Source organism: Daphnia magna, linkage group LG2, assembly GCF_020631705.1.
Source record: "Daphnia magna isolate NIES linkage group LG2, ASM2063170v1.1, whole genome shotgun sequence".
In the NCBI taxonomy this organism is placed as follows: Eukaryota; Metazoa; Arthropoda; class Branchiopoda; order Diplostraca; family Daphniidae; genus Daphnia; species Daphnia magna.
In genome coordinates this window covers 7,893,049-7,906,146 of record NC_059183.1, presented here as the reverse complement: position 1 = coordinate 7,906,146, position 13,098 = coordinate 7,893,049, and the positions used below count along the sequence as shown (strand labels likewise).

The 13,098-nt window shown below is 42.3% G+C and overlaps 1 protein-coding gene across 1 annotated transcript in view; it reads right to left on the bottom strand.

The window, feature by feature from the left end:
* Window positions 1–5,358, bottom strand: part of LOC116915789 (neuroligin-4, X-linked) — a 40,388-nt gene extending 35,030 nt beyond the window's left edge. The window contains exon 1 of the mRNA XM_045169766.1: window positions 3,677–5,358. Coding sequence (XP_045025701.1) covers window positions 3,677–4,145 — 469 coding nt within the window. The 5' untranslated portion in view covers window positions 4,146–5,358. The remainder of the gene's footprint in view (window positions 1–3,676) is intronic.
* Between the last annotated feature and the right edge of the window lie 7,740 nt (window positions 5,359–13,098).

The window sequence follows — 13,098 nt, the reverse complement described above, 5'->3', positions numbered from 1 at the left end:
GCCATCATTTGTCTTTTCTCTGTGCTCTGTCTGGAACGTGTAGCTGATGCTCCATCTTCTTGATTTTCTTTTTTTTTTCTTTTTGTTATTATTCTTTTGTACGAATAAACCTCTGGCTAGTGTAATACTATCCTTTTTTTTCTTCTTCTTCTTTTCCTTCCTTCGTGATGCCTTTCAGTCTTTGCTATACAGACCGCAGGCAGTTGGCTATGGGATCTCTTTCCAATATACGATGGATAGGTTGCTGTTCGAATGCTAATCCATTGGACCCCACGTCCTTGATGGTATGGAGCCAAAAAGAATAAAAGGGCTGAAATTCGACGCAATGGCCAGCAGTCAATGTTCGACACATCTATAGAATCCAAAAGGGCCGGTAGTGTTACCACCACTAATGAAATAGGCTAAAAGAATATCGTTTACATGGCTCTCAGATGCGTTTTAGATGTTTCATTTCAACGCTATTTTCTTGCGACATCAATGTTTTGTTGCTCGCAAACGCGTAGGCGAAAGGGAGTCAATAAAACCATTCTTCTTGTGTTCCACAATCTTGCCCTGGCATCAACGGTATAGTCTCGGGAAGCTAGGGCACACGTGCTGCCTGGACGAGGCAATAGACGTCATCAACTTTCATCGACCGCGTGTTGCGGTGTGGTTGGTCGTTTGACTATATAGTACATATGCGTCGAAATATAAGGTCCTATACGCCTCAGCCATTCCAATCAATATCAGAAAATGATTTCGGGGTATTCCACTCTACAGAAACAGACACTCCTATTTAGATCTAATTTCACGTTGGAAGCGTATTTTGATATTTCGCTTTACGGACTTCATTTCTTAAAGCAGAAATTTCCACTTTACAGCGCACGCTCTGACATGAATTTTTAATTTAATTTAATTTTTTTTTTTTTTTTTCGTTGGTGTTTCGTTTGGTGATGGGGCCGACCCCACCAAATAAGTGAGTGAAGGAGAAAGAGAAGTGAACAAGGTCCAAGTATAAACGAACAGCTGAGACGAGTGAAAGACAGGTTAGAGAATAAGGGCTCGGTCGGAGTAATCAACTTATTAGAGGGCGAATTAGCATCCTGTCGATCCGCACAGGATATGGGAGGGGTAGCTGGGAGGAAAGTTGAATACGTAATGGCAATCATGATGAAGGAAAGAATTTAGAAACAGGCACAAATGAATAGAATAGACGAAAGAGCAAGTGCGATGCGCTGCACTTTATCCAAAGGTTCATGGGTCTATACGCATTTCGAATAAATGATGGTTCAATCGAATGTGATCGGAAGCTTTGACTGGCATTCTCCTTGATTGTCTTTCTATAAACGCGTCTATGACGCACTTTAGGTGAGAGTGAAATAGAATATCCGCGAATCAAATTAAAGAAGCCAGTCGATTGCTTCAGTAACGTGTTTGTGCCTTCTCTCGCCTTCTCTTTTAGCGTACGATCTGAATTGCAAAAAGAAATGAGAAATTATTAAGGAAGGGCAATTCTGCAACTGTGTGGGCATTGAATGAAGTGGAAAGGTGAAGAGCCAATAGAGAAAGTATCAGCGCGTTCGCGACCTTACAAAGATGTACAGCACTCCACATCGTGTACTGCCACAACCTCCATCAAGATTACTCAGCGTGGTTCTTTTTCCCTTCTTTAGACGACATCAATCAAGCAGTAAACTCTTGTGTTAAAGAATCTCAAAATAATTTTCTTTTTACTATTGACTTATTTTTTTTTAATGCTTTAAATGAAATTACCATCAATGTTGTAATTGCTGATGTAGTGGTTCAAATACATTATCTCCATTATTTGGATACTGGTATAACTCTTGTATATTTATGCGTTACCTACAAGATAAATGAGTTAATCACGCTGGTGATTAACCGTGAGGATAGCGTGCAAGATGAAAGAAAGAGAACAACTTTGGGCTTTTGAAATCGACCATTTGGGTCGCTCGGGGAGATTAGAGAAGGAGGGTACCAAAATACATATACGAAGGATGCTGTCTCTCTATATAGAAAATGTATTTCAACATACGAAGCCGTAGAAACGTTCCCATATATCACAGGTTACAGTTCTGTCCGACATCCAATCCGTTGGCATCAAAGAAAAAATAGAAATAGAAATGAATCAAACAAATTTTAGCCGCTAGAGGAAGGGCTCTGCGAATGCAAAACTCTTTTTATACAACATTTTAGGCTAACTCTATATATTTTCTACGTTCTCCTCTATGACATTACAACAACCTCAAAAGTTGATTATATAATAGTCTTGATTATATGCACTCAGCGTGTATGCGCAGTCTGTTTAGCTTATCGAGTAAACAATGTCCACACAAAACGGGAAAAGAGGGTCCGTTTCGTTATGACCCCAGCCATCCCCATCAACTGCTGGGATTCTTCACTCGCACATGACGTAAAAAAAAAAAAAACAACAAAAAACCCCTAGACTACGACAATCGGTTGATTGCGCAAAAGCCGTCTTTTTTTTTACTTGTCAAAAAACATTCACGAAAAGGACAGTCTTCTGTTGGTTGAAATTGAAATACAAATATAACGTATATAGACGTCATTTGCATATTAGAGAAGCAACGGGGAGAAAGAAGAAACGCAAAAGGAGACAACCAGATCACAGATTTCCACCGTGATTGAAAAGCAGCCAGCAAATGGAAGATGTGCGTAAAACGCAGGACGCATCATCAAACGAACGGACCGGAAGACTTTGATAAGAACCGGAATAAGAAACCAAAATAAACTAAAAAAGAAGAGACGCAAAAAAAAAAAAAAAATCTAAATCATTACACAAGACCGAAACATTTTTAGACAAAGATCGCAAACAGAAAAACAAGCTCGTTCTTTTTCCTTGAGCAATCACGCGAAAGTAACGTGAAATCAGATAATGCGTGCGTCTAGGCCCACAGGCTTTCAGCATATACATTAATTCAAAGAACGAAAAAAATATGTATATATAATTTTTAGGACACCAATTGATGCAAGAGCTTTCTACATCTTCGTTCTCGCATGCATGATCTAAGAGACGGAGCTGGTATTTATATGCATCTATACTGGTTGTGCTATTTTCTTCTTTTTTGGCGTGAGGAACGACACAGTGAATGGGACAGTGCGGCCTCGTTTCTTTCTCGGATGATTCGCTTCTCCTTTTCTAACGATCCAATTGAATCGGACGACTGGGAATCACCAGCTGGTCCCTTTCCCTTTTTTTTTTCTTGCTCCTGAATGCCGGCAATATAACAAGTGTGCCTACACCCATCATCTCTCTTTCTACCCTTTGAAGACTGTGTGGGTATGCACCACCAGAACTGAACAAGTCCTTCAGACACACCAACCTTCCGTCTCCCATTTATTATGTACAGCATACAAGATAAACTGCCTACATTATGCAATTCCTCGTGGTCTATATCCGTTCTACTATTCTCGCTTCTTTATCTTTGCGAGTTCTTTTTTTTACCCGCGTTTTTACAATCCTGACTGCTTTCGTGTTATCCCGACCGAAACACGAATCACAATCTGCTGTTTTAAGGGCAGAGCTACGTGAGAAAACCTTTATCATCCTCATATTTTGGAAAGCTTAACGATTAAAGGACTATTTTCTGGAGTATAGGCTACACTTTAGAGAAAGGATGGAGTAAAGAAATCTGGTCAGACATCAACCAAGTCTTACTTGAATACGGTGTGAAAATGTTGAGATAGAGGCAGTCTTCGCTCTGATTGGTCAACATCGGTGCCAGCTTCTTGAGCGTCTCGAGCCTGCCGCGCGGCATCCGCTTCAAAACTTCGGTTTCGTTGGTGATATCGGGAAACTTTTGAGGACAGACGGGGCCGTAGCGATCGGCTTGCCGGATGCCTCGCCACGGTGAAACGGTGACTGGCGGCATGAAACGGAGCGAACCAAGGGGCGGCGAAGCGTACGGCACTCCGAGGAAGAGCTCAACTGCAGCAAGTTGCTTGTCATCAAAGGCCTGGTAGAGTCCACGTAAAGATCCTTTGCGAGTGTTGACTACCCGCGAGCTAGACACTTGGGTCTTACCACCTTCTTGATTGGCTGGCCAATCGCCGATGGCTAATGCCGTCGCCATTATCAACGTCACCAGCCAGCACAACACGGCCATTGCTGATTGACACATTTTCATTACTCCGGCGCTGACTTTTTGAGCTTAAGATATTTTGATATCCGGAGCAGCGGAATTTTTTTCTCGGCTGCAGGGGGTTAAGGTCGGATGGGGAAAAGATCCTGTATAATCTTAGTTGTTCAGCTTAGGCTATGCACTTCACTTTCGTTCACCGCTATGGTAGCAAATAGCCAAACACTAATAGAGCCAACTGCAATTGCATTGCTGCTGCGGAGCTAGCGGTCAATTCCATTATTAGCTGAAGACCGAATGCGAGCAGAAAGAGCAAGACATAGAGAGATAATGACTCCCTTTTTCCTCCCTCCCTTTTTGAGGTTAACAAAGTTTTGCGGCTAGGGTTTTAATGCTACACGCTATACGTGGATGCCCCGTCTTCCTTTTGCGTAATTGCTTACCCACTGAACTTGCACTATCAAGCGTTGGCCCTGACTACACCAGTCACGCATCTATACAGAAGGGCGAGGAATATAGGGAGCGCGTCGGCTCGGCGCCGACTTCGTTATTAACCCGATCACTATCTACCTAACAACAACCTCCATTTTCCCTTTTTCTTTTCCTAAAATCGTTCGTTTTCATCTTGGAGATTTTCGCTTCGGCCGAGTTTTATTTGATTCTTTACGGAGATCTTCATCGGGCAATGCCTAATCTTTCGATTATGAATAATACTTAAAGAAAAAATCAATAGAATTTTGATTCACAATCCTTTTTCAGTTGGTATTAAAGACTGGTTTCGGTATGGTGTAAAGATAATCCTGTTGGAGTGAGTTGAATTGTGGTCGACAAATGAACGAGTCAATTACTACAAGGGAAAAATTCACCAGAAAAGCCGACACTGTAAATGGCACGGAAAGAACGCAGCAGCGATGCTAGCGATCTGTCCAGCAGCGCACTTTCGTATAGTGAAATCGATAATCAATCACAATGGACTCGCTCGTAGATTGGGGGCATCCGGTTTAAGACAAACCCAATAAAACGATGTGCAAAGAAGGTCGAACTCTTTCAAAATGAAAAAGCAATAATAGAACGTGGAAAACACTTTCCATTCAACCAGTTCACAACAAGATCAAAACTGTAGAAGGAGGTAGAGCCGGTGAAGGACCTACTCGGCCAACGACTGGAGAAATGCTGGCCATCCAAGACGAGCTTACACAGAGAAAGTGTCTCTTTTTTGTTTGTTGTTGCGTGCGCTTGTGTCGTGAATGTCTCCTGTGCACCAGTGGATACATACACACTGGCGCATTGGCTGCCTTCATCGTATATAACGGGAGCCCCGCCGTACGCCGACCTTGCGCAGCAGAGCGGTAGTTATAAGGCTCTATGCTGCTGTTTTGTATAGACGACGGCAGGGACAAGCTAGCGGAGGAGTAGAGATAGCGTTGCTGTTCGTACCAGCTGACCGGTAGTAGACCTATCGAGTCGTTTTCGTTTTTCTTCTTTTATCCCTGCTGTTGACGCGCATTTCGATTCCTTTTCCATCGTTCGGCAACAATCGAAAGGATCATTTCCAGATGAAATCCTTATAGTATTCTTCTTTTTTTCTACGAAATCCACTCTTCTTCGTTATTCTCAGTGTTCTTTATTTACTTGTTTAAAAAAAAAAAGGAAAGAGGTCGATATAGTACACGTTGGACTTTGGTCTCTTTTACATCTCATCATCATTGCGAACTTGACCAGTTCACCATTTATTATTATGTGTATCTATGGTGATGCGAAAGAGAAGGAGAATATACGGGAGAGTCCCACGTTGCCCCAGTGGAGTCTTAGATGACGATGTTACTATTCACCATGGTCAAAAACAAAGAAGAACAACGAACAAATCGTTTTTTTCCAACTTTGTCTTCACGTTTAAGCTTTAGAACACACAGCAAAGATCCGCAAAACGTCGTGTCGTAACTCGTGTAATTTCACTGAAAATATGTTGGGCGCTTTCCGGCCTACTAGTTTATAGGGTTCTATATAGACCCCCGCTTCTATGCTCCCGCTCAAGTCGGGTTTCTTTCTACTTCTTTTTTTTATCCCATTTCGTTCGTTTCGTGGCAGCGTTGTCGCCCAGTGCGTGCCTTGGACACTTGCAATTATACCAAGTTAAGTAGATGCTCGCGCTCTTCAGTTTCTTTCATCTCATTCTTTCTTTTTCCCTTTTTTTTTTTATTTTTTTCTCTTTTTCATTATCTGGTTTAGTTTTTTTTTTTCTTTCGGGCTGCCGCGGAAAGGGTCTCATCTTCTTGGTTTGCAATTCATTAGTTGCCCGGGGATTCGGTATAGAAGAGTCCGAAGGACGTCGTCGCCTTCGTTCCGAATCAAGAAGAAAGTCACTACCAAGTGCTACTGGCAAAAAGAAGAAATGTCGAATGTTCTATAGCGAATAAGACCGAAATAAGATAAGAAGAACTCCGCAATCAGCCGCTAGTAAAAAGGTTCTTTGCCATTGACGTCTTCAAACCTTCAATGCTGTTCTATGTGGTTAACAAAAAAATGTGGGGCGAGGTCAAAACGCCTTCTGCACTTGATTCTGTCCAATCTTTTGCTACTGCTTAATGAACATCAAGTTGATTTACTTTGCCTGATGTGTAATGGTTTTATAGCATTGAAGGGCTCCTTCTTCTTTTTCTTCAATCGTCATGTCATGGATAAGATAAGCTATACGGTTGGCACTTGGTTATCGTATTTGTAAGATTACTGCACCTTTTTAATCGTTTGACGTAACAATTAGGAGGTCTTACTCATTGCGTATCAAATAGAGAACTCTGCCGATTGTAGAGATAAAGGAATCGAGGAAATTCTAATAATACTAACGGTACCATGTCAAGCAAAACGAAGAGCAAACTGAGGAAAATAAAACATTATTCTGTGATTCATTTAATAGTTTTGGGCCGGTGGACACTGAAGGAAATAAGACAATCATGCGCTTAAACGAACCATTCACTATGATTGGATAGACGACGACGAATCTGATTTTGGACCGCGAGCACGCTGATGGTATTCCGCACCCAAACAGCGTACCAAGATTATACCCTATTGTTGGAGCAAATCAAACAGAAAAGAGACAGGCGAAACAGAGAGCCCAAGTTGGTCCTGTTCAAGATCCTGCAGCGTTATTGATTCGTGCACAAGAAAAGAGAAAATCTGTCCTATACATTGGGATGTTGGGAAAAAAAGAAATAATAAACCAACATGTACGAATGCGACAACCTCAAAGAACCATTTTCAATAAATCAAGAAACGAGAACTTTTCCCGGCATAGTCGGTTCATTATTTGCTCAATCCTCACTTCTTCAATTTTTGTCATTGTATTATTGACTTGTCGTTCATGAAACAAATTCTGGCAGGTTGTATGTGTATGTACCATAACTGATCCGAATGAATCTGCTGCAATCACACGGACGCAATCAACGTAAAATATAGAGGACGAAGAAAAAGTATCGTAAGTGGAAATCGTTGCCAAGCAAAACAAAATGGCAGGCAATAGCAAAAAAAAGAAGCTTTGCCTTTAGCAAAAATTAAAAAAAAAAGGAAAAATCCTTCACACTATGCTAGATTTAAAAAAAAAAAAGGGGAGAAGAACGATAGCAAGCAATGATTTGCCGGATGAGAATCGAAGTAACACTGTGAAGGCAAAATAACGATCGTCGGTAGCTTTGGACAAAATCCGCAGAATTTATTAGTTACTTTCTCCGGGCTGTAATGACGTTGTTGATTCTCCTATCGGAGATCCCTCTAATAGTTCCGAAAGAGGAAACATTACCGAAAGAACAATTAGTAATGGAAAGTGATGATCACTTCTGCTATGGAAGCATTTGCTGAACTGGAACAAAATAGCAGGGCTACATACAACTGGGAACACCAAAAACATCAACGACTAGCATAGATGCGAATTGGCTCGCGTTCAATATACGTCCGTCACTCAGCAAGATATAACACATAAAAAAAAAGGGAGAGAGAGAGAGAGATCGAACGCAGGAACGGGACAGGAATCACGCGGTTCACCGGATTGTGAACCTGCACGCGAGCAGAGAGTCGTGATACTCAGTAAAAAGAATGATGACGATATACAGAATACAAAACGCACAGAAGGAAGGCAAACGGATGTATACACTGTAGGCAGGAACTGTATTACGTACGAGATTGTGGATCTCCGTCTCAGTTATTTCTTGTCGTATCCATGGCCGATGATGCTTCACATATACGTATAACAATGAAATGTCCTAGCTATATTTGGTTGCTTGTTCCGCCTCCGCGTCATTCGATCTCAATCCATTTGGTGTTAGGAATCGGGATTCACCTCCTGACCGACAAAGATAGATAAGGAATTCCCCCGGTTTCAACGATTACGAATAGCACCGATATCAGGGAATCCATTAGAGTAAGGTTTAAAGGTTTAAAAATGATGCGGCTTCGTCTTGCTGCAGCTAGCCAACACAAAGTTCCGACTCATATAAGAGCCGTCTCTACAAAGCTTATATATTAAACCTCTTTGATTGCTGTATATCCAGGAGTTGACTTTGGTCTTCGTTTACTAATAATCCACAAGGGAAAAAAACTTGCAAAATCAGACCTTTTATCATTAAACGCAATCATTTTGCTCAAAAACATGTCGTGTAGTGACGCACGGCGAAAAAAAAACCAAAAAAAAAACCTTGAGTGAACACACCATAATCTTTCCATTCTTGCAAAGCTATCTGTTGTGTGTGACCAAAACCAATCTACAAAGACCCATTTACCTGTCACTGGTCTAGTGATCAGTTAATCAATATTTGATTCTCGTATCCTGGCAATTTTTGTAAGCTATTAATACGACTTTGTATGTTTGAGATTAAGCTTCGCCCACCCTCTACATAACCTCTAAAGAGGTTAGAGCTGTTTTTGGCTTGGGCACATCAATAACAACAAGGTTGGCATTTGCTTGATATATAGTCAGACGAACCCATATTCGTCTCCATTGCGTATGTTCTATAGCCAGGGTGTTTCATGTATACAGTACTGTATATGTTATAGGGACTTGAATGATATGTCGTGCATATCTTGGAAGGAAAAATTCCCACCAATCTGTCATGCATGTGTGAAGTAACATCAGTATTGATCTGTATAGAGCTTGGTAAGTCATAGCTTCTATCGTATATTAACATGATTGACCAAAAATTATTTCTATATTATACGAATCAGACGTATAGCTACATCACAACAAGCTTTTGCGCATAGATTATTATTTAAAAAAATAGACATGCGCTATATACTATACTTTAGGGCAAGCAGATGACATCATAATATTAATGCACATGGTAAATTTACAAGAAATGGAAATCTGTTTTTTTTTTTCATGACGCATACTAACTAGATAATCCATTACGCATCACGCAATCCTTCCCCATTCGTTTTTTTACCTCGCGGTTCTCAACATATACCCTATAACTGCACGCCAATCATCAAACATTCCGACACGGTTTGATAAAAATCGAGACCCAACATCGAATCCCAAAATATGTAACCGCAAGCCAGGCGTGACTGGTTGTCAGTCGCTAAAGGACTAATGGCACATTGCCCACATCGTAATAATTCAGATCGATTGGGACAAACAGAAGTATTAGTCGTTTGCTATTGGTCATCATGGTTGGACTGATCACTATCGTGATTTCTGCGCAACTATCACAAGTCTTTCTATTAGTATCAAACGTATAGCAAGAAAAACTGCACAGTAATTCAGAAATTCTGAAGCCGTTGAGCATAAGTTGAAAATCAAATACCCTGATTCGGTTTTGTTTGGTGGTCCTGTGGTAGTTTATTGTCCAAAGGTTTCATTTTCTTGTGAATTCTTTGAAAATAGTTCCACTTTGTAATAACTTTGAAACGAGAAATCAACCCTTTGATAACTTCTATAGAGAAAGGCAAGAGCTAATGGAGTGGAGGACCCTGGTTCTTTCTTGATCTTTGGCTCTTCAAGATATTGCGCAAACGTTTATTTGTTTGATTACTGCGAACTCTAAACCGTCTCATATATAGTTGAGCTTCAACCGGTAGTCCAGTGCATAGAAGATAGACACGCACTTTCGTGATTGGTGTTTAGACAACATATAGGAGTCCTTCTTTTGAGAGTTTGCTTTCATCTCTTTCTGGAATACGATATAACGTCCAGCAGCTCCAAGATGAACTTGAATTTGCGTTCGTTTCGTTGAACGGTATACAGTTTGCGTGAGGCGTCTGCACATTAAGCACCTTGAGAAGTACACGAAATAAGAGTTTCTTGAGTTCGTTGTCACCCTGTGACAAAAATATGCGAATAAAACAAGGTGGTTTCAAATTTTAAAAATCCCCCTTAATTATATGGTTTGCGTACAGTATATGCGCTTTTAAGATAAGAAAGCAGAGAATATGATGAAAAAAGAAAGAGTGTTAACTACTGTTTTCGAGAAATAAAACGATCAAAATGATACCAAAAACAATTAATCTGAAAGTTAAGTTTCTAGCTCATAAAAAAATGAACAAAGAATATGTGGAGTAGTTGTTTTTCGTCTTTTTTTCTCTATATTAGCGTACAAGTTCCCTGTTTACCTTATTTTCCTTCTTTCATAGAAACAAAAAGGGTGGAGACATGGTCTAGTTTTTAACCTCGAACAATCATAATACCAATTTATAACTCCCTACAGCAAGTTTTTTTTTGTTTTTCATTATTTTTTGTCATTCTACGACACAGTTGTTATGCAGTTTCCTTTTTGCTTGATTCCCTCTCAACACACATGGGGTTTCCCCACAAGAGCCAGAGAATTTGATAAAATGACATCCTGCCTGGCAGTAATAGGTTTGCCACGATGTTAAAGTTTCACAGACTTTTTGAGGGTATTGTATTGATTTCATTGCGTTTGTATTTTTTATGGGAAAAAAATAAAAACAAGCAGGCCTTTAAACTTTGCAAGTCGCTAAAATTTTGTTGGTGCGCTGGATGTAGGCTACAGCAATTTTTTGTCCTAAGATGTAAAAGTTGTAGATAATCGGCCGATGTGTTTCACGGGTTTTATACAAAACCCGATTGGTCGTTCCAGCCGCACGCAAAGGAGTCCACTTGTGGATTAATCCCGATAGGGATTCTGTTGTAAACTAACCGTAAAATAACGATCGTTCGAAAGGCGATGCGAAATAACGATAAAAAACCGAACGGGCAGGGCGCAAAACCTTGTATTAAACTTTAAGACGCGGGCGAAGATAAAAAATAGGGACAAAAATGGCGACTAGACGCTACCGTTCCAAAAACGTGACTGCCTCGTTAAAACACGTCATTCAATCACTACGACAAAACAAAAGAATAAAGATGCGCGAATTAGAAAACAATAGATAAAAAAGGGGTAAATTAAAGGCGCGCGCAAGCCGAGTTGCCATGGCAACTCGGTAACACAGCCCTGCTGCGGTAAACATTAACAGCACTCAAGGCTTCAAGCGACATAATCGCACAACTGGGCGGGTGTAGGTCTTGCCGGACTTCGTAACGATTTCGGCCGCGCGTACTACACCATCAGAGCCAGGTAAAACTTTCGCAACACGACAAATTGGCCAGTGTCCGCGCGGCGACTTGATCCACCATAAGCACCATGTCGTTCACCTCCAAGTTGTTTGCGATCGGGTCCATTGTTGCGGGTCGTGAGGGTCGGCAGGTATTCCCTTAACCATCGGCTCCACACCTGATCCACGATTTGCTGTGCGTGAAACCATCTTCGGCGAAGACATTTGATTTCCGGGTCGATGACGTCAGCGGGCAAGTGGGGATTGGGGCGCCCCAACAAAAATGATTCGGGGTTAACGGCTCGAATTCTTGCGGGTCCGCACCTAGATCCGTCAGCGGTCGATTGTTGAGTAGGCCCTCAACTTCGATGACGACCGTTGCAAAGGTTTCCTCCTTCACCGTCTGCTGACCGAGGATAGCGCGCAGGGCCTCCTTGCACGAGCGAACCAGACGCCCCAGACACCCGAAGTGCGGGGCAGCAGGCGGGGAAGTGCCAACGAATTTCTTTCCGAGCAAGTTGGTCAGCGATTTTCACGTCGTTAAGGCGGGTAACCGCCTCACGCAGCTCACGCTCTCCTGCAGTCAGATTGGTACCGTTGTCGCTAAAAACATCGGTCGGGGCACCCGACGACTGACGAAACGGGTAAAAGCCATTAAAAGGAATCCACATCCATCGACGGGGTAATTTCGAGGTGGATAGCCGGGTGGAGAGGCAGGTAAAAGTGCAATCCAACGATTTTCTGTTCGCCGGCCAATTGAAATAGGAAAGGACCGAGGTAGTCCACTCCAATACGGGTAAATGGAGGGCTGAACGGTTGGACCCGCTCCGCTGGAAGTGGGGCCATCATCGGCTGAAACGGCTTGGCTCTCATGCGGGAACAATACAGGCAAGTCGTGATGACCGACTTTGTTGCTTCGCGTCCTTTCAAAACCCAGTAGCGAGCACGAACTTCCGCAAGGGTGCGATCAGCTCTTCCATGAGCCACGGAAATATGCGCCCAGCGTAGAACAATCGGGTAAGCGGATGCTTGGGTTCCAGAACGGCAGGATGACGGGCTTCAGCGCTGATGGGGGCATTTTCAAGGCGGCCACCAACACGAATGATTCCGGCGTCATCTAGATAAACGGACAGTTTCAGCAACCTAGACTCCGGGCGAACGGACTTCGCCTTCCGCAAACTGCTAAATCGTCAGGGAAGGAGTCGCCTGGAAACGCGAATTAAAAGGCGACGGGCTGACTTCAGCTCGTCCGCACTCGCTGCCGGCCCGTTTTCAACTGCTCACTTTGTCCGGTCGCTGCTTCTTCTGATTGCCATCCAGAATAGACCTTTCTCTGGCACATCTCCGATGAACGAGGATCTGGATGTTGCGAACGAATCTTCAATCCAAGCGGCGATGCGAATTAGGCGATGTAGATTATCGGCTCGTGCCACAACGTCATCTACTGGCCCGCTAGGATTGGCGA